The following is a 25,775-nucleotide window of genomic DNA, read 5'->3' as shown; positions in this document are numbered from 1 at the left end:
GCATTAGGGTCTATACATAAATAGCTTATGATGCAACTTTTTCCCAAAATATGTTGTATTAGGGTTTGATCAAAAGACAACATCTAATGCAAGACTTTTCTCGATGCATCGCTTTTCCTAGTAAACCATAGTTTCCAATCTTTGGTTCAAGGTTATGGCCATTAAACCCTAGCTTAGGGAACAAATAATCAAAACATCCATAGAAAAAGAAAATTAAAATCTAGCAACCTCTAAACCCTAATTTTTGAAAACTATAACATTGAAACAAGATTTTACACAAAGCAAATAGGATCTAACAGTGAAAATAACTATAAACTAAGTCTTCGATACGACTGAAAGGTTTTGAACACACTAACAAATAATCTATGGCAGCGGAAGCATATTATAATTCTAGTCATATGTTTAAATTAAAACCTATACGGATATTATGTTCATAGAATTATTACAACTACAAGAAAGATGAGAATTACACACCTCTTTGTCAGCTAAAGATCTCCTTGCTTGCAACCTTGTTCTTGCCACTTTGATTGGATGCCAAGGATCCAAACCATAATCCCCCTAACTGAATCGAACTTAAGATCACTAACCAAGCCGTAAGACAACACCTTAGAGAGGGGAGGAATTCGCCAAACATAAATTTTTAATAGGAACGTGTTGCGTTGCCAATGCGGGAGGCAGGCGGACTGGCGCACATATTTTGGGAGCAAGGAATAAGCTACTAAGGTTTGATCCCTAGCTCATTATTTATGGTTATCTAGCAGCTTAGTGCTAAAGCTACTCCTTTTTTTGTTGAAATCACCCATAGACTATTCCAATTAATTAATCCTTTTAATTAATTAATATTTAGTCCCTCTAATTAGTTAATTTCTAATCAAGTCCTAATTAGCTTCTCATTAATTTATCACAAGATGAGAAATTAATAAAATAATATCTCCCAATTTCCTTTTGTCCCAATTAGGTCTTAGGTGTAACCCAAAAGTACACTGCCAGTATTAGAAATATTATCAATAGTTATGACCATGGACACTATTTCTAACACTCAAAACCTAAATGATGAGTGAGATGAAGATATCACCGTCAACGAAACCCGAACCCTATCACAACTAAAAAAACAACATAACCAACAAGAAATTTTACCCAATGGTTGAAGCGAAGTCCATTGATTGAAACAAAAGAAGTAGCATTAGCCAAAGCATTTATTATCACTTCGGTGGACTATGAAAAAGGAAATCATCAATGATATGATGCATTTTGGGAGTCAATAGTGGATGACTTTAAGCTGCAAATCATTGGTAGTGATCGTAATAGGCACCAATTGAACTCTAAATGGAAGGATTTGCAGGAAAAAGTTAATAAGCTCAATTGCATCTACAACAATAACTGCAACATGAATGCAAGAGAGAGATCAAATGTTGATTTATTAAAGGTAACATATGGTGAGTACTGCAAACACATTGCCAAAACTTCTCCACATGAGGCGACATGGGATATTTTGAAACAACATGCTAAATGGCTTACCATTGGCTTGATGAGTGACAATCCCATACTTCCTTCAACAAAAACAAGGAAAATATTTGGTTACAACACATACATAAGTGGATTGGATTAGGGATGAACATTTTGACAGGGGAACCGGCCGAAACCGGAACCGGAACCGGATAGAACCGATCGGGCCGGGACCAAGACAATATTCTTGTAGATTTTTAGAACTGGGAACCGGTGGAACCGGCAAAAACCAGAACCGTATGTTGCTATTTCTTGAGGACCGGTTCCAACATTGAAGACACGACAAGAACCGATAGGAACCGGGAACCGGTAGAACTGGCGGTCCGGTTCGGTTCTTAATTTCAACCGACTTCGGTTCCCGGGCCGGGTCCGGTTCGGGCCGGTTCTAGCCGGGTCGGTTCGTTTGCTCATCCCAAGATTCGATGCCTACATTTCAAGTCAAATGAATAAGCAAGGTGAAGATGTTGCTGACCCAAAGTTTCTAGAAGAAGTACTAATATCCACATCGCCACCAGGATAACGAAAGGGCAAGCAAGTAGTAAGCACAACCACACAACCAATTGATATCAGAAGCCTTATGGATGAAGTCGACCACCTGAAAAAAATAACCAACAAAGTAGAGGAGAATAAGAGCGATATAGAAGGGATAAACTACGCATTTTAAAAGAGGAGTCGAAAAAGAAAGTCACAATTTTGGAGTTATAGGCGATGAAGGAAAAACACTTTAATAAATATTCAAAGTTTTTTTTTTCCTAAAGTCACATGACCATTTAACAAGAGTGTAGTTGAATGTGGTTTTTGCTAGCAAGCAGCAAATTGCACAAATTTATGGATGAGATGCTTAAAAATGTTTCTATGTTTTAATTATTGTATTTAGGATTTTAATTATCGTTTGTATTTGTGTGTCATGAAATGTTCTTTTAATTTTAGTTTTACTTATTTCCTTTGTAATTTATTAAATATTTTTAATTACTGTTTTAATCAAAATTGAGAAGTTTAGAAGGGTGTGTACCATGATTAGTTAGCTTGAAATGATAGAAGATAGAAAAAAGAGAAAAAAACTGATGTGACGCAAAGATGAGTTCCTCTTAGGGATGAAAGTGGGTTCAAACCCGGACCAGATGGACCCAGACCCGGAAAACCCGGAACCGGTTAACGAGATTTTGTAGAACTGGTAACCGGATCGGTATATAGAAACTGGTTCCTGGTACGGTACCGGGTAAAGTGAGTCTAAAACCAAAAAACCGGAAAATATCAAAGTAGGTAGGTTGGAACCGGATAAAGTGGGTTTAGAACCGAAAAACCCGAAAAAAACGAAATTTTTTGGTAATTACTTACTACTTAGTGGGTTGAACTTTAAAAATTTTCATTTAATATTCCGATTTCGGGGGACTGTAAATCATTGAATATGAAACCAAAATTGACAAAATTATAGTCTAAAATCATGTACAAACTCTAAACTAAACTCTGCAATGAATCGCATGTCAATCCGACTTTAAACGAATGTGATATGCATGTGTTAACATTTTCACAGAATTCAAAGTATAAAAACAAATAGTTGAAAAGTTGAAAATTTTCAGCATTGATATCCCGACTTCGGGGCACTGTAAGTCATTAAATATTAAACAAAAAATGACAAAATTATAATCTAAAATCATGTACAAACTCTAAACTACAAGTTCGAAAAAAACCGCATGTCAATCTGACTTCAAACAAATTAAATATAAATGTTTTATAACTTTCACAGAATACAAAAAAACTGAAAAAACTAAAATTTCCAGCTTTGATATCTCGACTTTGGGTGACTGTAAGTTAATGAATATAAAACTAAAAATGACAAACTTATACTCTAAAATCATGTACAAGATCTAAACTACATGTTGGAAAAACCGTATATCAATCCAACTTGAAACGAATGAGATATGTATGTTTTAAACATTTCACAGAAACCGGTTCTGGCCCTTAAAAGTGGTTCCGGTTCCTAACAGCGGTTCCGGTTCTTAGACCCGGTTTGCCCGTGCCCGATGGACCCAAACCCGGATTACCCTGAACCCGGATAAAGCCAATTTTTAAACCCGGAATCGGAACCAGTTCTATATATTTTGGTTCTAACGGTTCCGGTTCTGGTCCGGTTTTCCGTTTTTAAATCTCATCCCTAGTATCTCCTACCCAAAAAATGTTATATAATTTATTAAAAAAAGAGTACACAAAGTTGTTGAAAAAAAAATAGTTATTTAGCTAAATTTGATATTAATATAAGTTTATGGGAAAACTGTAATAAAGTCCTTACATATTGGCATCATAATCGATTTAGTCCCTATATATTTTTTTATTCAATTAAGTCCCAAATATCGGTAATCGTATTCAATTAAACCCTTTGACCCGGTCAACAGGTCATCCAACGTTCAAAAATTACATTTTTGGCCCAGATTTCAAATTTTATTACAAATTTGGTCCAAAATTTACACTTTTGGCACATATTTAAAATTTTGTTACAAATTTGGTCCAAACTTTACCCTTCTTGCCTAAATTTTAGAATTTTATTATGAATTCATCCTAAATTTAGTTTTTTTACAACTTTTTTTCTCAAATAATTGTTTCTAATATGTTTTTTCTTTATAAAATCATATTTATACAAAAAAACGTATTTTCACATAAAAATCTTATATTTTCTATATAAAAACTTTTTTTAAAAAGTTTTTTGTATATGAAATATCTAGTTATAAAAATAGGTATTTATTAAGTATATAAATATATACAAATTCGTTTTTATAAAAAAATTTATACAAAAACGCATTTTACAAAAAAAATGTATACAAACACCTATTTTATCTATATTTTTTTTTATAAAATCGTGTTTGTTTATATTTTTTTTTTATAAAAACGTGTTTGAATAATTTTTTATATAATACGTATTTGTGTACAAACACGGTTTTATAAGATATATACAAACACGTATTATATAAAAAATTATTCAAACACGTTTTTTATAAAATGTATACAAACACGATTTTATAAAATGTATACAAACACGTATTATATAAAAAATTATTCAAACACGTTTTTATAAAAAAAATATAAACAAACACGATTTTATAAAAAATATAGATACAAACACGATTTTATTATTCAAACACCTATATATATATATATATATATATATATATATATATATATATATATATATATATATATATATAGAGAGAGAGAGAGAGAGAGAGGGAGGTGATAGGTGTTTTTTTTTGTAAAATACGTTTTTGTATACATTTTTTTATAAAAAACGGATTTGTATATATTTATATACTTAATAAATACCTATTTTTATAACTAGATATTTATATATACAAAAAACTTTAAAAAAAAGCTTTTATATAGAAAACATAAGATTTTTATGTGAAAATACGTTTTTTTTTGTATAAATATGATTTTATAAGGAAAAAACATATTATAAACAATTTTTTGAGAAAAAAAGTTGTAACAAAAACTAAAGTTATGATGAATTCATAATAAAATTCTAAAATTTGGGCAAAAAGGGTAAAGTTTGGACTAAATTTGTAACAAAATTTAAAATCTGGGCCAAAAGTGTAAATTTTGGACCAAATTTATAATAAATTTTGAAATCTTGGCTAAAAATGTAATTTTTGAAAGTTGGATGACCTGTTGACCGGGTCAAAGGGTTAAATTGAATACGATTACCGGTATTTGTGACTTAATTGAATAAAAAAAATATAGGGACTAAATCGATTATGAGGCCAATATGTAGAGACTTTATTGCAGTTTTCCCTAATTTATTGGTTAACTATATATAAAAAAATGTGTAAATCTTTATAATTGTAAAACTTTTACTATCCTCAGAAATTTATTGGTCGCAAAAAAAATAAAAAATCATCAGAAACTTAAAAAACCTTTAGTTACTAGCTAGTTATAATATTATATTCTGAACATTTTAAGTATGATTATTGGTGAATGTACGAAAAAAACAAGATGTTACAAAATACAAACAAAAATGATAATCTGTTGTCCTTTTAAATTTATTTCTCAAATTATATTTGAAATCAAATACTTTGTCAACGTCAAATTTGATAATTTAAGTATATTATTATTAATGACTACACATTTATGTAAGTATTATTCAAATATAATAACATTTCAATATTACTTATTTAATTAATTTTTAAGATTACGACATTCCACCTCTTTTATTTTTTTGCATTGACTTATTTAATTTATTTAAGTGTAGTTGCACTATAACTTGATCTGTATTGTGTGTCTCTTCAGTGTGAGTTATGTTCTAATCAGATAATTTAAAATGCTACATATTCATTTTTAGTTGTAAATTTCACTTGATTTTTTTCTCATTGTTAAAACTGAAAAATCATTTTAATTAACGAAAAGAAATAATATAATTACACATATGAAAACAAGGTTTGAAATCTTGTAACAGAATTACAGAAATTCTTAAATGGCGACAAAATATCAAACGACTTAACACCCAATTACGCCGTTTATGGAATACTCATGTATGGGCATTTTATGGAAGATCACAATATGGAAGATCACAATATCAGGTTTGGATCTAAATATATCACATATGTTACTGAGTTCAAAACTTCCATAAATATATCACATACTTCACTAAATTTATCTCATCACATGGTTATCATGACCATAGAACTCCATTTGCTGACCATAAACAGTCATCAATCATATCATGATCACCAGAAGCTGAAGAATCGTCATAGGTCTGCCACTGGTCATAGTTGTTCATCAAATCCATAGCTTCCATAAAAGAATCAGCACCCATACTCCAGAAATCCTCAACTGGTTCTTCACTTATCGGTTGTGACGAGTAGCCATTCCAAGCCACATGATCCAAGCTGCTTGAAGATGATGGTGACGATTGTTCCTTGTTTGCATCAGATGATGATTCCGCAGATAAAATTGACAATAATAATTCAACTTCGTTTCTATCTTTCAAATCAGAAACTTTTAGAACACCTCTTTCTTTACTGCACTTAGGCTTTTGATTAACACGTTTACGCAAATGAGTGTGCCAATGGTTCTTTATGTCATTATCACTTCTTCCTGGTAATTTTGCAGCTATTTTCGACCATCTGAAATTAACAGTAATATATAAGAGGTGATAATTGATCAACAAGTTGAGAGATGTAAAGCAGTTCATCAACACATACTTGTTACCAAGACTGTGGTGTAAGCTGATAATGAGATCTTCTTCTTCATCTGTGTAATTTCCACGATTTATATTTGGATGAAGATAATTAACCCATCTAAGCCTGCAACTCTTTCCACATCTTGATAACCCTAATCATTTGAAAGAACACAGAAAGAGATCAATTGAGAATCATTTAAAGAGGAAAGAAATCAAAATGTCGTGACAAATTTTAAAAGAAAAGAGGGTTTCATACCAGCTAAATTGGGGAGCTTGCGCCAGTTTGAATGACCGTATTTCTCGATATACGCTCTCAGCTTCTCATCTTCATTATCGCTCCATGCTCCTTTTTTCAATCCGTTTTTGTCGAAATATGGTGCCCTAACCATGTTTACGCAACTAGTCCTTCTTTAGTCTTATCTTGAATTAGTTTCTAATAGCTCTAAACTGATGTTCATGTTGAAGCCAGTTCACTCTTGTATTTATACAAAAAGAAACAACAAACCAAAACGTGTCTTGAAATGTAATACTTCCAAAACACACTAGTGTAGACTTTTAAAGTTCAGGGATTTTTTTTTGACTATTCTCAGATTAACATGAATATTGTTTTAATAAGACTGGAACAATCTAATCAATTCTTAAAAAAAATACTTAATTATTTGATTATTAATAAGAAAAAATTGATTAGATTATTTAAGAAATTATATATTATTTTTGGACAATAAAAAAAAAAAAGCTGGGCAAAAAAAGAACTCTTGGATTGCCCTAGAAGCTCCCACGAATGTGATGATTTTTGGATTTACTATGTAATAAGAAAACTTCGACTTGTACCAATTCATAGCATAACGCCAAATGTGGTCAATATGGGTTCCTAGATATAGGAATCAATATATATATATATATATATATATATATATATATATATATATATATATATATATATATATATATATATATATAGGGGAGGGTTCACTTGAGATTAAAAAAAAAGTAGAGATCTTGAGATTCAACTTCGCCCACATATTTTTCATTTGCCGCTCTAATGCTCCAGCGTACCAGCAACAACAGCGTATGCCTAATCATAAATGATTATATGGCAGAGAGGTATAATCATATAGGATTATACATATTTATACGTATATGCCTAATTATAAATGATTATACATATATGTCTGTTCACAGATTGAGTAATCATAAATGATTATGACAGTTGGTGGTAGAAGAGGTGGTGGTGACAGATGTGGCGGTGGTATAAGTAACGGAGGTGACTGTGGTGGGGTTGACTGGTGTTAGAGGTGGTGGTAGTGATGGTGGCGTTGGCGGTTATGGTGGTGGGGATGGTGGCGGAGGAGAAAGGAACGGGCGGCACTGTATAATCATTTATGATTATACCACGCCTTCCGTGCCGGTACGTCGGAGGGTTAGAGCGGCAGATGTGAAATACATGACTAAGGTTGAATTTCAAGATCTCTATTTTATTTTTAATCTCAACGGAACCTACATCTCTCTCTCTCTCTCTTTCTCTCTCTCTCTCTCTCTCTCTCTCTCTCTATATATATATATATATATATATATATATATATATATATATCTTTATCTTTACTATTATATAAAGCATATTCAATGTTTCTTGAAATTTAAGAGGCATCACTATCTGAACATAATGTACAATAATATTAAGCTTACAATCTTTACTTACGGTATATGCGTATCTAAATCTATCTTACGGTACCTAAATGTATTTTACTGTATTACCTTCTCTCTCTGGATGTTACCCTAATCTCCTCTACACACATGACACAACAGCCGCCATCAAAACACATCTCATTCGTCTCTCTCCTTGGTCTCTTTAGTCTCCGGCAGCCCTCTGTTACCTCCAACTTCTTCACCCTCACGACATCAACTAGATGTTATTCCCTCTCAAATGGACGACCAATGCTTTAAAAATTCTCTACAGTTACCGGAGTCTGCCACTCCCTTTGTTATAAACACCGCCATCTCCTCTCACCATCAAAAACCGTAACCCTAACCCTAATTCTTCTCCACCATTGCCACCTGACTCCGGAAACATCACACACCATTCAACAGAAATAAACCCCAAATCAGGAGCCAACAGCGGACCACCACCTGCCTTCATCGTCATCACTCCTCCAGCAGAATCGCATCGGATAGGCATCTCCACCATCTATCTTCCTTTGCACCACTTTTCCAGAAAAGAACAAAAAGATACCCAATTGGCTTTGCTTTAGGTAAGATCAAACTGACTTCATCCATTTGATTCAGATTAGGTCAACCACTCTCTATTCCTTCTGTCTTTCTACTAGAATTCAATAACATTTTCTTATGCAGACTTCAATTGTCAGTTATCAACTCAGTCACTCTTTCATATTTCTCATTACGGTTTGCCACCACCATCCTTGTCCACCCTCGCTTACACCACCACTCACAAACTCAAACTCACACCACGCTAGTCGCTTCCCTCCATAAACCATATTCGCCGCCACGACCGCCACTCAACACCGCCACCACTATTTACAGTCGCCAACAAAAACCATCACGACTAGCTACTAGCAAAGCCATCAATTTCAAATGGTGTTTGCTTCGCAGAGACCGTTGGATCTAGCAGGTATACCTTTTCCCTCCTCAATATGTTGCTTTCTTATTCTTTTGGCTTATACAAATCTTAGTTTCTGAATTCTCTCTTTCTAATGTATATTTTTCAAAATTACTTACAGTTATTGAAGTATCTATGGTCTATGTATTCATTTTCAAAAAATGTGTAGGTGTGCTTATCTATTTGTGTTGTGTTAGTGTTTGTATGTATCCTTTTGTATAGTCATGTGCTTTTATATGTATTTGTTTGTGAAGATATTGGACCGAAGAAGGAAATAACAATGATCATTTATCTCTTTCTCTTGACAGGTTTTTGATTTGTGGCTGAGATGTAAATTTCAAAGTCATAGGGTTTCTGCCATGCTCTTGGAACTTTGGAGGTAACAATGAGCCCTGTTTTGAATTTTTATAAATATGCTCTTTATGTCTTACCTGTTATTGATTGTATACAATTGTAATATGACACTTCATAAAATGTTTTTTTTTCATGATTCTTTCTTAAAATGGGTACCCTATTAATATGACACTTCTTAAAATGTTTTTTTATAAATATGTTCTTACTTATGCATCTTTCAAAGGTGGTTTTGCTAATGGGATCACTTTAGTGGCTTGGCTGTTTAAAAAGATCACTAATGGTTTGACTGTTCAATTAATCTATTTTTTGTTTAGGAGCATGCTTGCTAATAGATGATATTGAAGCCTTACCCATTACAAGCCACTCGCTTATTCTGCTAATTGGAAGAAATAACAAGGTACTTTCATTTATTTGTTTATATGGAAAAAAAATATTGTGTCATTTTTACCGATTTACCCTTTGTATGACATAATTTTTGGTTTTGAATCTAAAAAATGGTATGCAAGTGTCCACGATATTAATTCCGTGAAAAAACCCTGTTATAGTAGCTTGTGTGTGTTTTACATTCCAATTATATATGCAAGTATGTGTGTGTTTTGATTTTGTGAAAGATTCTTAAGCTTGACTAAGCACAGCCCTCTCTTGTTCAAAATCGTCATAACAACCACTATCTCAGGTGACAAGGTAAGATTTGGGTTTTGATTTTGCTATTTTATTATTTTTCTTATTTCACTTTGTCTAACTATGTTGTTTTATGATTTTACAGGTTCTGATCTCCAAAAAAACTCGATAATTCTAACATATAGGTACATAAAACACTATGTATTTCCTTATTTGATCAAATGTGTATCTAAGTTTTTTTAATCAGATCTCGATAGATTAGAGTTCTTAATAAAGTAATTGGTTGATGAAAATGATAATAGTGATTTATTTTACTGGTTATCAGATTTGGCTTGAGAAGAGTTTTAAGATTTAGATTGAAAAACATGTTTAGATGAAAAAAGGTTTTCAAAGATCTGTCTGAGAAAGAGATTTCGGGTTTAGATCCGCACATACGAAAAAAAAGAATGTAGTTCTGACCTGGATCTAAGAAACAAAGGTCGATCTTAGGTGAAACCAATATTTTGTGGTTGATTAAGCATTTATGCAGCATATTTGCAAGACAAGTTTTTTCTGTTTTGGTGTTACATCTATTCATTTAAATATAATTAATATTTGTTTTATTATAGTTTTATTTGTAGGAAATTGAGAAGTTTGTAAACTGATCAAAGGAAAAAGATATAATCAACACCGATCTCGCTGTAAGTGTGTGTGTGTGTGTGTGTGTGTTACGGGTTTTAAAATTGGTGTTTCACTCTGTATGGTTACGCAAGTCGTAAAAGTTGTATGTTCATTGGATTTTTTAATCATGAAGGTTTTCATGCCAAGTAAAATAAAGTTTAAATTGAGTTTTGTTTTTTTGAATAAAATGTAGAATATGTTTTGAAACTTAAGGCTTTTTGTTTGCTTTTGATTCTAAAGTTAGGTGATGAATGTGTCGATTTTTGTTTATGTTGTATAAAAAATCAACATAATAGATGATGATCAACATTAAAATTCGATCCATTACTATTTAATAGAAGCAAGATGTGTACCTGTCTTTTTTTTTCTTTAAAGCCGTCCAAAAATGTCCCTTCTAATGGGGCATAATAAAGGGAAATTATTGTTTTGTATTTTTGCTGGATTTTTCTTCCATCAACTGAGTCACTTTCTCCGAAATAATGTTTTTTACCCGAAGAATAAAATTGTTTGTTTTGTTTACCTTTGTTGATGAAATGATCAAATTGGGTATCTTGGACTCAAAAAGAGTGATTGTAAAGTATTACTTTGGACTTGATTTCATTAGAAATACCATGCTTAATCTTGCATTTATGCCAATCTTTTATCTCAATCGATTTCTCATTGTTCTCATTACGTATTGGTTGGATAAAGTGTCTTATAGATTATTTATATGATGTCTTATACATCTGACATGAAACGAAGAAAGGTCTCAGGCGTATACCAATGCATAAGTGAAGAACAATACCGTTTAAAAGTTTAAAAATAGCATTTGAACCCCCTAAGCGGTCACAATGCCCGGAAAATACCTTAGCCCATGGTGTAGTCATGAGTTTTACTTATTTGCCCACCCTATTCTATAAATATGCACCTAGCTAGAAACTATCCGTTAAGATGAACTACTCGACACAAAACAGTCTGCCAAAAGGCCGCAAGGAATTAGCTTGCGCTTAAAGAAAACTAATTGTCTCTACAACTAATTTTTGAAAAAACTATTTGCACACGTCGCTTGGCGCGGGTAAACGGCTAGTATATATATATATATATATATATATATATATATATATATATATATACTAGTTGTCTACCCGTGCCAAGTGACGGGTGCGAATAGTTTTTTCAAAAATTAGTTTCTATAGGCGATTAGTTTCCATTCAGTGGGTATTTAGGGTTTATGTTGGTTTATGGGCTACGAATTAAGGATTTATAAATTTTCAAAAGGAGCTTAGTTTTCTTTATGGAACATGTCATAATCCTAAAAACACATAAGAGAAAAGTTTTACTCGCGAAAACTTTCAAATTTTCACAATTTTAAATATATCCCTGAATTTGCGACCAAAATCCGAGAGCTTTTTTATCTTCAAAAATGGTCTATTTCATGTGTGAGAAAACTTTAAAAATTATTACGTTTGGCTTACCATTTTTCACGTAATACACAGTTAATTTTTATGAAATGCTGACAATTAGTTTTGTGGGTATATCAGGTTTCTACATGTCATTCTAAAGAATGGCTCTTTAATTTTTTGTTGTTCCTATACTTTGTAATAATTTAGATTATGTATGTTTTAATTTTATTTTTTCTTACTTTCAATATATATTTTTTTCAAAATAGATCATTTTTATTATTTTTTAATATTTTGTCAAAATTACAATTATAGATCATTTTTAAGATTGTTGTTCATTGCTATACGTACAATATAGAAAATCGAATGCGACTTGCTTTGTATATGATCGCAAATATATTTTTCTTTTATATTTAATAAAATTATGGATTTCATATAGTAAATTACATAATGGTTTGACAGTGGTATGTTATTGATATTTTTCCATTACCATTAAATAATTGGTTGTTAGATTTATATTTTTTTTCTTTTATCCTAGTAACATTAATGGATACATCACTAACAAAGAGAAATATATAAGATTATCGTTTATGAACTTAATCTACTATCTATAAAATTAAATATAACTCGTCCATTTCATGGTATTACCATTTGCAACAAATACCAAAATCTATTACAAAAATCTAACATCTGCAACTTATATCCTGTCCTAAGAAAACTCATTAGTGTCTTGGTGAAACAGATAAAAACAATACCAAATCCATAACAAAATATGAAACCTTATTATTCTTCAAATACATATACAAAATACCATAATTATTCTACTCAAATAAACGAAACCCCATGTTCTACAAAAACAACATGCAATTAAATATATCTAAAACAATATGCAATCAAATAAGTGAATACTGTATGAACTTCAACTTCATGTAGAAATAGCAAACAAAATATTTTACTTCTAAGTTAGTAATTCTTTTATTAACCAAAAAATTAGTATACAGAAAAGTTTAAACAAATCGACCCGACTTTTGACTACTAAAAACCCGTTCAAAGTGGCCAAACGCAGAGAAATTGGTAACCTGCAAAGGATCCAAGAACTAATAAAAGATCAAAATATGTTATAATGATAACCACAAATAAACATATATTTCATTCAAATACAAATCAAGAAAAATGTACTATGCTATTTTTCGCATTTTTACAGAAAAATAAAAGTAATTATATTCTTAGGCTTCAAGTATTTCAACAGCTCCCTTAAATCATAACAACATGAAAACTTTATAGCACTCATGATTACAGATAAAATATTTGTTTGGAAAGTGAATCAATTCGAAAAGAAAAAGAAACGCAAAAATAGGACGCAGGTTGTGGAATCATGACATCATATAAATGAACCAAATAACAAACTAATTAAATGAAAGTAATCGGCTAAAAAGGGACTTGCATTACTCAATCAGTAGGACGCAACATAAGAGGAAGATGAGAACTAACTTCTATTTGGTCTTACTCGTTACACTTGCATCTGCACATTTTAAATTATATCAGCAACTATAGTTAAGGTCGATAACTTTTAATAACGATATACCCCAAATAACCACAGTACAACCAAATAAAACAGAGCCTTAATTATGATATGAGCAATTATAGTAAAGATTGATAGCTTCTATTCGTTTAATCTCTAAAATTAGTTTGTATCCGAATGGCGTTACTATAGTTGGGAGATCTAGCCTCTTAATTTCTTTTTTTTTCCAAATTTTTGGTGTCCCAGGATCCTTATCTTTCTGGCTTTCCTTCTTTTCATGCAAGTTGGGATCTTTTGGCAAGGTGGCTGTTGGGATTAAAACACATCCAATCCTTTTAAGCTAAAAGTAAACTAAATACATATACAATAGACATAGATACATATAGATACGCAGATATATATGCAAATGCAATGCTATAATAGCCATCCTTATGTTCCATTCAAGCTGCTAATGATTATCATAGTAACTTTATGATCTTTTGTTTCTTGAATCGGAACATACTTTTAATGAATTAAAAATAACCGTAAATACACCTATACACAGACAAACACATAAATTACTTGAAAAGTATTGTTACTTTCAAAGCTTTTCTCGAGTAACAATTTATCAAAGGCTATTTTATATTACAACAATTATAAAGATTACCTTGGAGGTCTTGAAACTTAATTTAGTGAATCAAAAACCTTCATCCATCCATATCATTTGATGAATAATACACATTTTAGCCAATCCGTAGACTCAAACCCTTCAATTATGCAGAGTTCTAAAAAACAAATTAGGTAACACGAATGAGCTAAAGGTATCAAATACATAAACATAAAGTGAATTTACCAATACCATCGAGTAATGTGCCATTTGTAAGCAAAACAATCAGGTATCAAATGTGATAAAGATTTATAATTCAAAATAAGTTTAACTTTTCCAGTGCCACTACAGTACTTTTTGTCTGGGATGTTTCCAAAAAATGACATGCAAGTCAGAAAATTAAAATTAATCCAAATCAAGGGTACTTTAGGGAATATGGCAAGTCCGTCAGCAATAATATATTCTTAAACATCAGAACAATAAATTCCTCTAAGATAATAAAAAAATCTATCCTACACCCATCATCAAAATGGTTAGTGAATGACCCTTTTATCCTTCAAAAATATTTGACAGAATAACTATTTTTGAATCTTTTGAGTTGAAGAATAATCCAATATTGTAACTCAACTTTAAAAGATCCAAACCTAATTTTAAGATGGTTGGAGAAATTGTTGGATATAGCCTTGTGTCAAGGATACCCTGATGGTGTCTTTGTTTCTTATTAATGACATTATGAATCCCTAAGTCATCCTCATATCCCTAAATCGAAAACACCAAATGTCATAGCCCTACATATAGTGTAAAATAAGTTCCAATAAATATACTTTTCAAAAAAATGTAATTATATAAAATTTGATTGTAAGAAACTACCATTGTGAAAAATACTTACCATTATAGATACATGAGTATGATCCCCTTGAGAACCTACTCGAGCAAGACCAAATTGTGAGAGCTGCAAGTTAGATTTTTCATCAAATTACATTTTCATACACTTGCAATCACAAAATATATATCACCTTCCAAAAATCAAAATTTAGCATAAATATGTCAAAATTCAAAAATTAATCGATTTGCAGAGAGAAAAAGATGAATTGAATAAGAAACCTGATATAGATCAAATATTTCTGGCCTTGGTCCAGATAAAAAAAATAAACACCATTCATGGCTTTTATCCGGACCCTGTTTAGGGTTCTGAGCGATGGATGGGAGGAGAACAATTAAGAGAGTACACGGTATGATTCCAGAAGAGGAAATTACAGCTGAGTCTCAGATCGAGAATAAGGAAGCAAGAAGAAGATACCTGAAATCAAAGTGTACTATGACTGCGGTTGAAAAAATACAAGATTTTTCTTTATTTTGACGTGTTCTTTACCCAATATAAAGTTCTCTCACCTACTTTTGTATGATCCAGTTACCAATATCGCCAAAGTAACCCATAGACGTTGCAGGAACATGTTTCTTGTGGTGAGGCTAGGGTTTCCTAGATTTTGATTACAAAACATACAAAACAGAGTTGGGAAAGCATAGTAGAATCAACATAACAAGTAAAATAAAGTAGAGATACAGTTGTAGGGATGTTCGTCGACGATTGGGAAGCGAATGATCAAGGAGAAGAACGAAGCAACAGGCGGTTGAGAGCTTCTAGGTCTTCGATCTAACCTCATATCGAAACCATATGTAGATTGATGGCAACACAAAAATAGTGGTTGTGAAGACAACACTAGGAGTGTGAAATATATTACCCGGAGGAGGGAGGTTGAATAGGGCATCTAGGTTTTCTGATTTTAAAAGAGGGAAGAAGAGGACCATGTTTTTAGAGAGAGATGGCGATGGTGAATGGTTGAAGGCAACATCATGTTGACTGAAATGAGAGAGGAGATGCAATATAGAGTGTAACAGAATTTAGAGTGTAACAGGATTGGTCGATTCAATCGGATGAATGTGATGAAATACCCATTTAATTTCACTGATTCACGTTTGGGAAGAGTTTGTTCAGCTTGAGACCCGCTTAGCTTTAACCTTTTAATTTTCACCGGATTGCTTTGTATATGATGGTTTAATGGTTGTACCTCTTAAAATTAATGGTTGTACCTCTTAAAATTCAGCATTTGAGGTTAAATGCTTATCAAGGTATATATATATATATATATATATATATATATATATATATATATATATATATATATATATATATACTAGCCATTTACCCGCGTTAAGCGTCGGGAGTGAATAGTTTTTTTTTGAAATTAGTTTCTAGAGACGATTAGTTGTTTGCGTAAATAGTTACTATATCTAAACAATTACCAATAAGAGTCATGTTAGCTACAAAATTAGTAAAAATTAAAAATAAAAAGTTGGGATTCTTTATAAATACACATGAACGAATGATTGATTGTGGATTATTAATCGTGCAATACTTCTTTATACACCACATTTAGAGAAAATACACGTCCTACCAACTCGGAAATGATTTAGAGAGAATACACATCCCACCAAATTCATGTTCAGAAATAGTCCTACCAACTCGGAAATGATTTAGAAAGAATACACATCCCACCAAATTCATGTTCAGAAATAGCTGCCTCCAATGATGTGGGATGCTTGCCAACATTTTATCTCTCTAATATATGTTATGTAAATTATAAACAAAACACATAAAACGACATATAAATTTTATTGTATTCATAATTACGTTATGATCGAGCATCCAAATGAGAAGTCTATTATTTGTTCAACGTCGTCGAAAACATACAAAACTTGAACAACTACTATGTTCCACCATATGTAAATGTATGTTCCACCTTCCGTAAATGTGTCGTATTGGCAAAAATCCTTGAACATTGGTATTACCATCCATTACTAAATATTTCATGTTAGTATGTAATAATAGTATTATATTTTTCGCTTGATTTTTGTAACTACATAAATTATACTTTTTCCTGAAACGTAAAATCTCAAATGCAATATATATAAATAATTTTACCTTGGTATTAAGGCACTACATAAATTGTACTTATAAATAAGTTTAACATGTGACGTGTTTTAAATAATTACATGATATTTTTATAATAATAATCCTAATAATAGTAAAATTTCAATTAAAACCTAAATTATTACAATATTTATTTGTGTGTATCTCTGAAATTATATAGTTGTCCTTCTACATTAATTACCTTTGGTATTAAGGTTTATGCAAATATTAGTTGGGCAAAATTGATGGATTATTCCATTTACCCAATTGATACGTTGAAGAATCTTATCCTATCGTCTCTAACACAATCAAACACCGTTCCTCGTGGAAAAAACTACAATCGTTGTCATTCTTGTCTCTCGAAGGAATCAGTCTACAACAATATACTCTTCAAAGCCACCAAAAAAGCCACCGTATGTCTTCCTCACCACCATCGAACAGCAACCGCCATCGTTCACCTCTATCACCACGATTCTAACCCTAAACAGCTGACACCTGCGTTTTTTTAGGGTTTTGATGAAGTCAGAGCTAGATTTTCCTAGGATTAAGGTCAATTTTGTGCCGCTATGCATAGGGTTTTGGTGAATTCGCCGTCATTTTTAGGGTTTGCCATCCACCCAGTAAATGCAGCTGTCGCCACCTCCTGACCGGGTAATATTTTGTTTGTGGAGACCCTTCAACATCACACCATTGTCCGTCATTTAAAGGCCTAACTTCGTCGATTTTATTTTCTACTTTTTTGGATTATGGTGGTATAAGGGCTAGAAGATTCATAAAACTACTGGAAATATACATGATTTCAATAGGAATTCGTTTGTGTTGTTTTGAACAAAAAAAACATGTACTTTCAACAGTGATTGTTATTAAAGGCTTTGGTGGAGTTGGTTTCATATTTGGTAGCTATGCTAGTGCAAATTTGCTGGTAATTAACCATATAATTTCATTATTGAATGTTACTTGTACAAATTGAATATAATTCTTATGTTTTTTATTTGATATATCCAGACTCTACAATTATGATGTTGAAGGCTAACAATTCTATGGTTGTGGGAGTAGTATATAGACTGTAAAACAGGTAAGTAAAATCTTGACTGATTTCAAATTTGATGATATTAAATCCCTTAATTAATTTTTTATAACATTTCCCATGTGTGTTTATTTTTACAGGTTTGACAAAGGTTTTACGAACAAAGTTCTCATGTGTTTTTTCTGTTCCAGAATAATCACACTTTGTGGTAACTTTCTGTTTCTTGGAGTTTATTGTATACTATATTTTAATTATTTAACAAAGAGTCCAACTATAAAAGTGTTTTTATGCCGATGTCTACTTTGCAAGTTGTTTTGTTAGAAGTTATTTCCATTTTGATAATTGTAAATTATTAATTTTCACTTATATTGGTGTTAAAAGATTTAGAGCATCTGTTTTTGAGTTGTTTGTAGTTGTTTTTATGGGTAAAGTTCATTAACTTGTGTGTGAATAAAATTTCGGTATCTACAATTATTTGATTTTGGATTTAAAAATATTTTACAATTGATTAAATCAAATTTAATGAATGTTAGTGGTAAGTCAATAGATGAATTATAAATATTCCCACTTACTACCATTTACTTATTTTTTTCATTATATTAACCTACTTCCATTTCTTTTTAATACAATACAATATTTTCATTTTTTTTCCATGAAATCATTATACTATGCAAAATCTACCAAATTAGCGTGGTGAACTTTTTTGTTTTTGTATTATGTGGACTTGCATTATTGTTGTAATGTTGGTTTATGACCACATTTTTATATATTTGTTTTTTGATACTTTTTAATCACAGAAAATTTGGTAGACTACAAGATGTAAAATGCTAAACGTATGGAAGCATATGCATACAAAAAAAGTACACAATTCTAATACTTTTTCCTTTGGAATATTGAATACCAATATAATATATGATGGTTGTTTATATGGATCGCATTATTAGTGTTGTTATTATTATTTTTTCTATTGTATATGAGTTTTGTTGATACAAATATATTTAAATGAACATAGTTACTGTTTTGATATGTGATGTAATTAAAATACACTGAATGAAAAAGTATAAATCACAGAAATAATTATAAACAATGAAATACATATCTGTTTGTGTTTGATTAACCAAGCTAACAGATGTTTACGACTATAGAAAGGAAGAAATATTGATTTACTAAATATTGAATTTCAAATTTTGTATTTTTAGGATAAGTATTATAAATATAAAAAGTATGATAATGTCATTTATCTTAATATCGTATCGTTTTATACTATTAATAATTATTTATAAAAAGTAGGATTATGAAATAAGTTTTTTTTCGAAAATTATTTTTTGTAATAAAGTGGCACTAAAAAATATTAAATTGCAGAATATAACATTAAAAATATTAAATTGCATAAAGTGAGGAATAAACCTTAAAATGCAGAAAAACTACAATAACATAGGAATGTACTAAACTAATCGGTTAAAATAAGTTGACATGAATGAAACTGTTACAAAAAGACAATGGAAAGTATGATACACAACCATATGAATGTCTTATTGTGTGTATGTGTATTTGTGTGTATTAAAGCGTATGTATCCAATATTTATTTGTGTATTTGTATGTGAAAAAACAACCATTTGTGGATTTAAACACCAATTGCAGAGAGAGTTAGATGGTAGAACTGTAGAAGCGGTGGTGGTAAAATGTATTCTTAACAGAGACGGAGATGGATAAAGGGATGACACAAACCATGGACTTGATATAATTTTTTGTGTTCATGAATATAAGTTGGTTTGCTGTTGTATCTGAGCCTGTAAACACAAGAAAAACACACAAACACACCATTAAAGAGAGAGTTAGAATGTAGAATCATTTACAAAACACACACATACACATAACATTAAAGATACCTGATATTTGTTTTTTGTTTTGCATAGGAATATAAGTTGGATTGCTAGCTGTTTCGGTACCGAAACACAAAAAAAAAACAATTGCAGAAGAGAGAGAGAGAGAGAGAGAGAGAGAGAGAGAGAGAGAGAGAAGTAGTTAAAAAAACACATACATACAACATTAAAGAGACCTGATATTTTTTTTTCTGCAGGAATTTGTTTTGATGGGTGGTTTCATCAGATGAGAGTGTGCTTTTGGCTTGCTAGGGTTTTAAAGAGAAAGTGAGATTGTAAAAGAGTACGTGCTTACAAAATTTAATAGACATTCGAATTTTTGTAATCTAACTCTAACTGACCCCCGCTTAAAAAGCGTTTCCCTCTTATCCCCAATTTTAATATGTTTGACTGAGTATTTCGAATGTTATTGGATTCCAGCTAGCAATATTTAAGATGTCTGTATGTATTATATTATGCATTAAGTAATTTTAATTCATGCTTCAAATGTTGTACTACTTAAATGTAAGACTTTCTTGTCCTAAAAGAGGTAAATGCTTTTTAAGGTATATATATATATATATATATATATATATATATATATATATATATATATATATATATATATATATATATATAGAGGTTAATTTGAGACCATGTTAATTTTGTGAGACATGTGGACGTGATTCTAGCCATTCATCATGTAGATAAAAAAATAAAATGCAAAATAATAGGAAAAATCCAATTTTTTTAAAATATTATTTTTGTTATTTAATTTATCCAAAAAAATATAAAAAAATAAAAAAAATCACCGTCGTTTTATAAATATAATATTCTAATAGAATATTACACGGTAAATAATCAAATCGAATTTTTAGAATGTTATAATATTCTAATATTCTATTAAAATTGGTGGATATGTTAAAATATTCTAATATTCTACTTGAATTTTTAGATTTGTTAGAATATTCTAATATTTATTAGAACTTTTTGAATATTTGAAGTTTAATATTCTACTAAAATATTCTAAAAACTAAAAATTCGATTTGAATATTTACAGTATAATATTCTATTAGAATATTTAATGTATTTTTTGAAAAAAATAGTAATTTGTTTTTATTAATTTTAGATTTTGGATAAAAAAAATGACGAAAATAATATTTTGAAATCTTTTTGGAAAATTTTCATTTATTTTGCATTTTAAAAATATATTCTTTTTTGATCTCCAAAATGAATGGCTAGGATTGCGTCTTCATGTCTCATAAAATATGATGGTCTCACATGAACCTAACCCTATATGTATATATATATATATATATATATATATATATATATATATATATATATATATATATATAGGGTTAAGATCAAATATGAAATAAAAATATTGTGTGAATGTATAACCAATTTTTGACCATTAAATTAAAAAGAATGAAAGGGTTGTGATCTTAAGGTACATGATATTAAAATGAGATAACATAGACTATATAATTACTCATTATTAACTGTAAGTGCAAATATGAAATTTTATTAAGTGAGAGAAATGACAATTAACTACATTTAGGGGCTGTTTGGCAACATCTGAATTTTTAAGATCTGAATTTTTAAGAGGTCTGAATTTCTAAGAGAGTCTGAAATTTAAAGAGCTGAATGTTTAACATGCTGTTTGGTTGGGACATCTGAATTGTTGTGCTGAATTATAAAAATAACTATTTTACCTTTATGTTTTATTTTTTTTATTGAATTCAAGTGTCTGTTTATAAAATAACCTAATCAATTTCTTAAATAATTATAAGAAAAAAATATAAATACCATATAAAATCCAATTTTTGCATTAATCAAGTGATCATACAATATAACAAAATTAAACATAAGTTTTTTCAAATTCACTTCTTTTAATCCATTGTAACATAAAAATCATACAATATAACCAAATTAAATATAAATTCTTCCAAATTCACTTCTTTAAATCCATGGAAACATACACATCATACAATAGCCAAATAAAAATACTACTTTCAATCCATGGTGCAACTAGTGAACCAAAGACCTTCTACTTCCTGCACACTTAAGAAACAACCATTCAATTTATCACACTCTTTTATCAACAAAAAATTAACTAAAATATTTCAACACAAATCAATAAAAATCATCCATTTAAGCAAGAAATCACCCATTAGCAATAGGTATACAAGTTAATAGTCAAAGTTCGTAACAAAATTTTTAGAATCCAAGTTCATAATTGTTTCAAGTATCAAAATTTCATCATCAGATTTTCAAACAGATGAGATTTCAAGTATCACCCACATTAAACATTTTAAGAGACTGAAATTGATGCTCCTAATAACAGCTTTATCAAATTTTATACATACATCAACACTTAAAACCCAATCCAAATCTGTTAGAAGCAAAACATTTCAGAAAAAACAAATTCAACTCTTATCATCAGCAACAACAACTGTTCAGATCATATTTCAAACATTTATAATTAGATTTATGATTTCGCCATTTCAAGAGTTTGAAACCATATATGAATTTAGAAAAAAAATCACGAATTCAACATCAGATTGCAAACCAAACATGAATTTAGAAAAAAGGAAGAGAAAAAACAAGTTTTCTATAAAATCTTATTTCAGAACTTGTTTGAGCAGAAAATCAGATTTCAGATGTTACAAAAAGCATCAAATTTCAAAGAAAATCATTAGATAGTAACATAACTAGAGTCGATTTCATAAGAATATAGAGGAGGCGTGATCTTACCTATCGAAATCAATGTCGTCGGAGCTGTTGTGGCACAATAGTCGGAGCATGTGGTGGGGACCTCACCGACGACGTGCAGTTGGGGAGCGAACACAGCAGATGGAGCGGAGGTGCTTGTGTATGTCAATAAGAAGAAAGAACCGGAGGCGTGAATTTAAGGAGAAAAGAAAAAGCGACGAAACTAGGGCAAGGACATCATGGTCTTTTTTTTCCCAGATGCGCTTTTAACTCTGAATTTTTAAGAGCCATTTATTAAGTTCATATGTAAATTATAAGAGGCTACCAAACATGCCAAGTCTGAAATTTTCAAATGTTACCTCTTAAATTTTCAATTAAGAGGTAAACAAACAGGGTCTTAGACAACTAATTCAAATTAATTAATAAAAAATTTAAAAATTAATTATCAAAATTTACATTTTAAAAAATTAAACTAATTATAAAAAAAGCACCAATTAAACGCATATGTTCCTTAAAACCTTAAACAGTAGGTTATTATAAACATTCTTAAAAAATACTACATTTATGTGTATATTATAATGACATTCTTAAAACTAACGTATACAAGAGTCTTGGAAGAATATGTATTTTGTGAAAAAAGTGGAAACAAATTCTCTAAAAATACATATATCCTTATGTGATAATGCGTATTCTTTAAGAATAAGTGAGTATTTGTGATGTTTTTAATCAATTTTGATTCTTATTCAGATTTTTGACTCAATTACAACATAAAAAAAGTGACATTTTCATTAGTATGATCGGTAAAATTTCACAAAACGCATAACATTCTATGAGAATATGAGTATTACATAATCCAATTCTACATAAAAAGATTTTTTTTTAAAACAATGTTACATAATCTGATTTATTCTTTAAGAATTAGTAAACAATTTTGAAAGATATAATATAGATTCTATAAGAATTGAAGATATTCGAGACAATATAGAAGAATAACAAAAAATCCAGAACAAAATAACATACATTCTTAAAAGAACAAAAAAAAAAAAAAAAAGAACATGAAAGAAATATGATATATTCTCTAAAGAATAACAAAATATTCTTGAAGAATAGAAAATCAAGTTCTAAAGTATAACCCTTGATAATAAAGAAAAAAGGAATAACATGTGATTTTAATTGACACAATATAAGATGTTTTTTTTTCTTTCTGTTTCTCATCTTTGTGCTAAAAAGGAATTAAGGAACCCAGGAAGAAGTAGCATACGTACGGTTTTCCTTCTTTCTTTTCTTTAATGGCGCCACAACCCAGCTACATTTTACATGGTTATTCATAATATCTCGTAAACCACTAATTGGGGAAGGAAGCACCATTCAGACCTCATTTCTCTCACACAACCACAAGTAACCGTTTATTCCACCACCACATAAATTCAACATAAAAGTTTAAAACTCAAATTTATCAAAAAAAAAAATGATAAGTGCATTGCGAAAACATAAACAAGCAACCTAACATATACATCATTTAGCTAGAGACAACTCTGACTCGAGTGTATTTGCCTTAATAAATTATAGTATGCAATTGTTTGTGGTACGAGGGGTTTACATAGAGTATAATAAATCAAAATAAATACTATTTCACGCCAGCTGCTCTTCATCCAAAAAAGACATATTTAACGTTAGCATTTAAGCATATTTTTAAAACTTGTAAAATATATAAAAAAACACAAAGTTTAAATACAGATTATACTTAACTGTTAAAGTGTCCTCATGCCTTTTCGTTTCGGTAAGTAGCTTCTTTTCATCAATAAATGGCAATGTTGAGGCTTGTTTGCAATCCTACAAATGTCTAATGTAAACAGAAATAAGAAAACTCAATATATCACATGTGACAATCCGAAACTTTTTCCGTTTCTATTAACCGATTACCGTTAATAAAATTTGAATTTTATTAATTTTTCCGTCAAACTTCTTGATTTAGAAAATCATCTAGTTTATATAATTTAATTTTTATATGAGTCGGAACCAAAACTTCACGAGTTTAGAGAGAGAAGGAGAGAGTGTCCGGCCAGAAAAGTGTAAATGAGGGGTAGGGTCTCATATTTATAGGGGTTTTTGTGGTCGGTGGTGGGGTCCACCCGACTCTGGCCGTAAACTAGTGTACGGCCGTACACGGGTTTACGGCCGTAAACTCAGTCAGGCCGAAAACCGATGTTTTGATCGAACGGATAACTCGAAATCTCGTGAAGTTTTGGTTCCGACTCATATAAAAATTAAATTATATAAACTAGATGATTTTCTAAACCAAGAAGTTTGACGGAAAAATTAATAAAATTCAAATTTTATTAACGGTAATCGGTTAATAGAAACGGAAAAAGTTTCGGGTTGTCACATCATCCCTCCGTTAGAGAGAATTTTGTCCTGAAATTCAAACACTGAATACAAATCATGGAATCGGAAAAAGATGAGGGTACTTCTGTTTCATTGAATCGTCGCGTTCCCAAGTGAATTCAGCTCCCCGCTTCGCATTCCAGTGAACCTTCACTATCGGGATACGACTTTGTTTCGCTCGCTTTACTTCCCGATCCATGATTTCTACAGGTTCTTCCACGAAGTGTAAGCTCTTGTCTAGTTCGATCTCATCGAGGGGTATCACAAGTGTCTCGTTGGACAGACACTTCTTTAGGTTCAACACGTGGAAGACGGGATGTACGTTGCTAAGTTCTCGTGGTAGGCGAAGTTTGTACGCTACGAGACCGATCCTAGCGAGGATCTCGAAGGGTCGTATGTA

At 30.7% G+C, this 25,775-nt stretch overlaps 1 protein-coding gene and 1 long non-coding RNA gene across 8 annotated transcripts; both read right to left on the bottom strand.

Annotated features, from left to right (window-relative positions):
* Window positions 1-5,920: 5,920 nt before the first annotated feature.
* On the bottom strand, window positions 5,921-7,122 carry LOC145168529 (transcription factor MYB30-like). Its single transcript, XM_079087320.1, has 3 exons — window positions 6,933-7,122; window positions 6,699-6,828; window positions 5,921-6,620 (listed from the first exon to the last, which is right to left on the bottom strand). Exons 1-3 carry the CDS (start codon window positions 7,063-7,065, stop codon window positions 6,167-6,169), a joined length of 717 nt encoding a protein of 238 aa, XP_078943446.1. The 5' UTR covers window positions 7,066-7,122; the 3' UTR covers window positions 5,921-6,166.
* A 6,080-nt stretch (window positions 7,123-13,202) lies between these two features.
* Window positions 13,203-16,422, bottom strand: LOC145107463 (uncharacterized). 7 transcript variants are annotated; one of them, XR_013707866.1, is made up of 7 exons: window positions 15,805-16,422; window positions 15,517-15,712; window positions 15,302-15,364; window positions 15,057-15,200; window positions 14,473-14,590; window positions 13,749-13,826; window positions 13,203-13,383 (listed from the first exon to the last, which is right to left on the bottom strand). It is a non-coding gene; the product is annotated as an uncharacterized LOC145107463 (long non-coding RNA). The 7 variants fall into 7 exon arrangements; XR_013707868.1 differs by having other exon boundaries at window positions 13,203-13,401; window positions 13,754-13,826; XR_013707869.1 differs by having other exon boundaries at window positions 13,754-13,826.
* Window positions 16,423-25,775: the final 9,353 nt, after the last annotated feature.

Source organism: Lactuca virosa, chromosome 4 (genome assembly GCF_052849685.1).
Source record: "Lactuca virosa cultivar CGN04683 chromosome 4, Lactuca_virosa_CGN04683_v6, whole genome shotgun sequence".
NCBI classification, from domain to species: domain Eukaryota; kingdom Viridiplantae; phylum Streptophyta; class Magnoliopsida; order Asterales; family Asteraceae; genus Lactuca; species Lactuca virosa.
The sequence above is the reverse complement of the archived record's forward strand: the minus strand, read 5'-3'. Positions and strand labels throughout refer to the sequence as shown.

What these genes read in the sequence shown, in the direction of transcription:
- LOC145168529 (XM_079087320.1), bottom strand. Translation starts at nt 7,065, where the DNA reads ATGGTTAGGGCACCATATTTCGACAAAAACGGATTGAAAAAAGGAGCA. An exon ending in CAAGCTCCCCAATTTAGCTG is followed by an intron (nt 6,829 to 6,932) that starts GTATGAAACCCT and finishes TCAAATGATTAG; the next exon opens with GGTTATCAAGATGTGGAAAG. An exon ending in CACCACAGTCTTGGTAACAA is followed by an intron (nt 6,621 to 6,698) that starts GTATGTGTTGAT and finishes TGTTAATTTCAG; the next exon opens with ATGGTCGAAAATAGCTGCAA.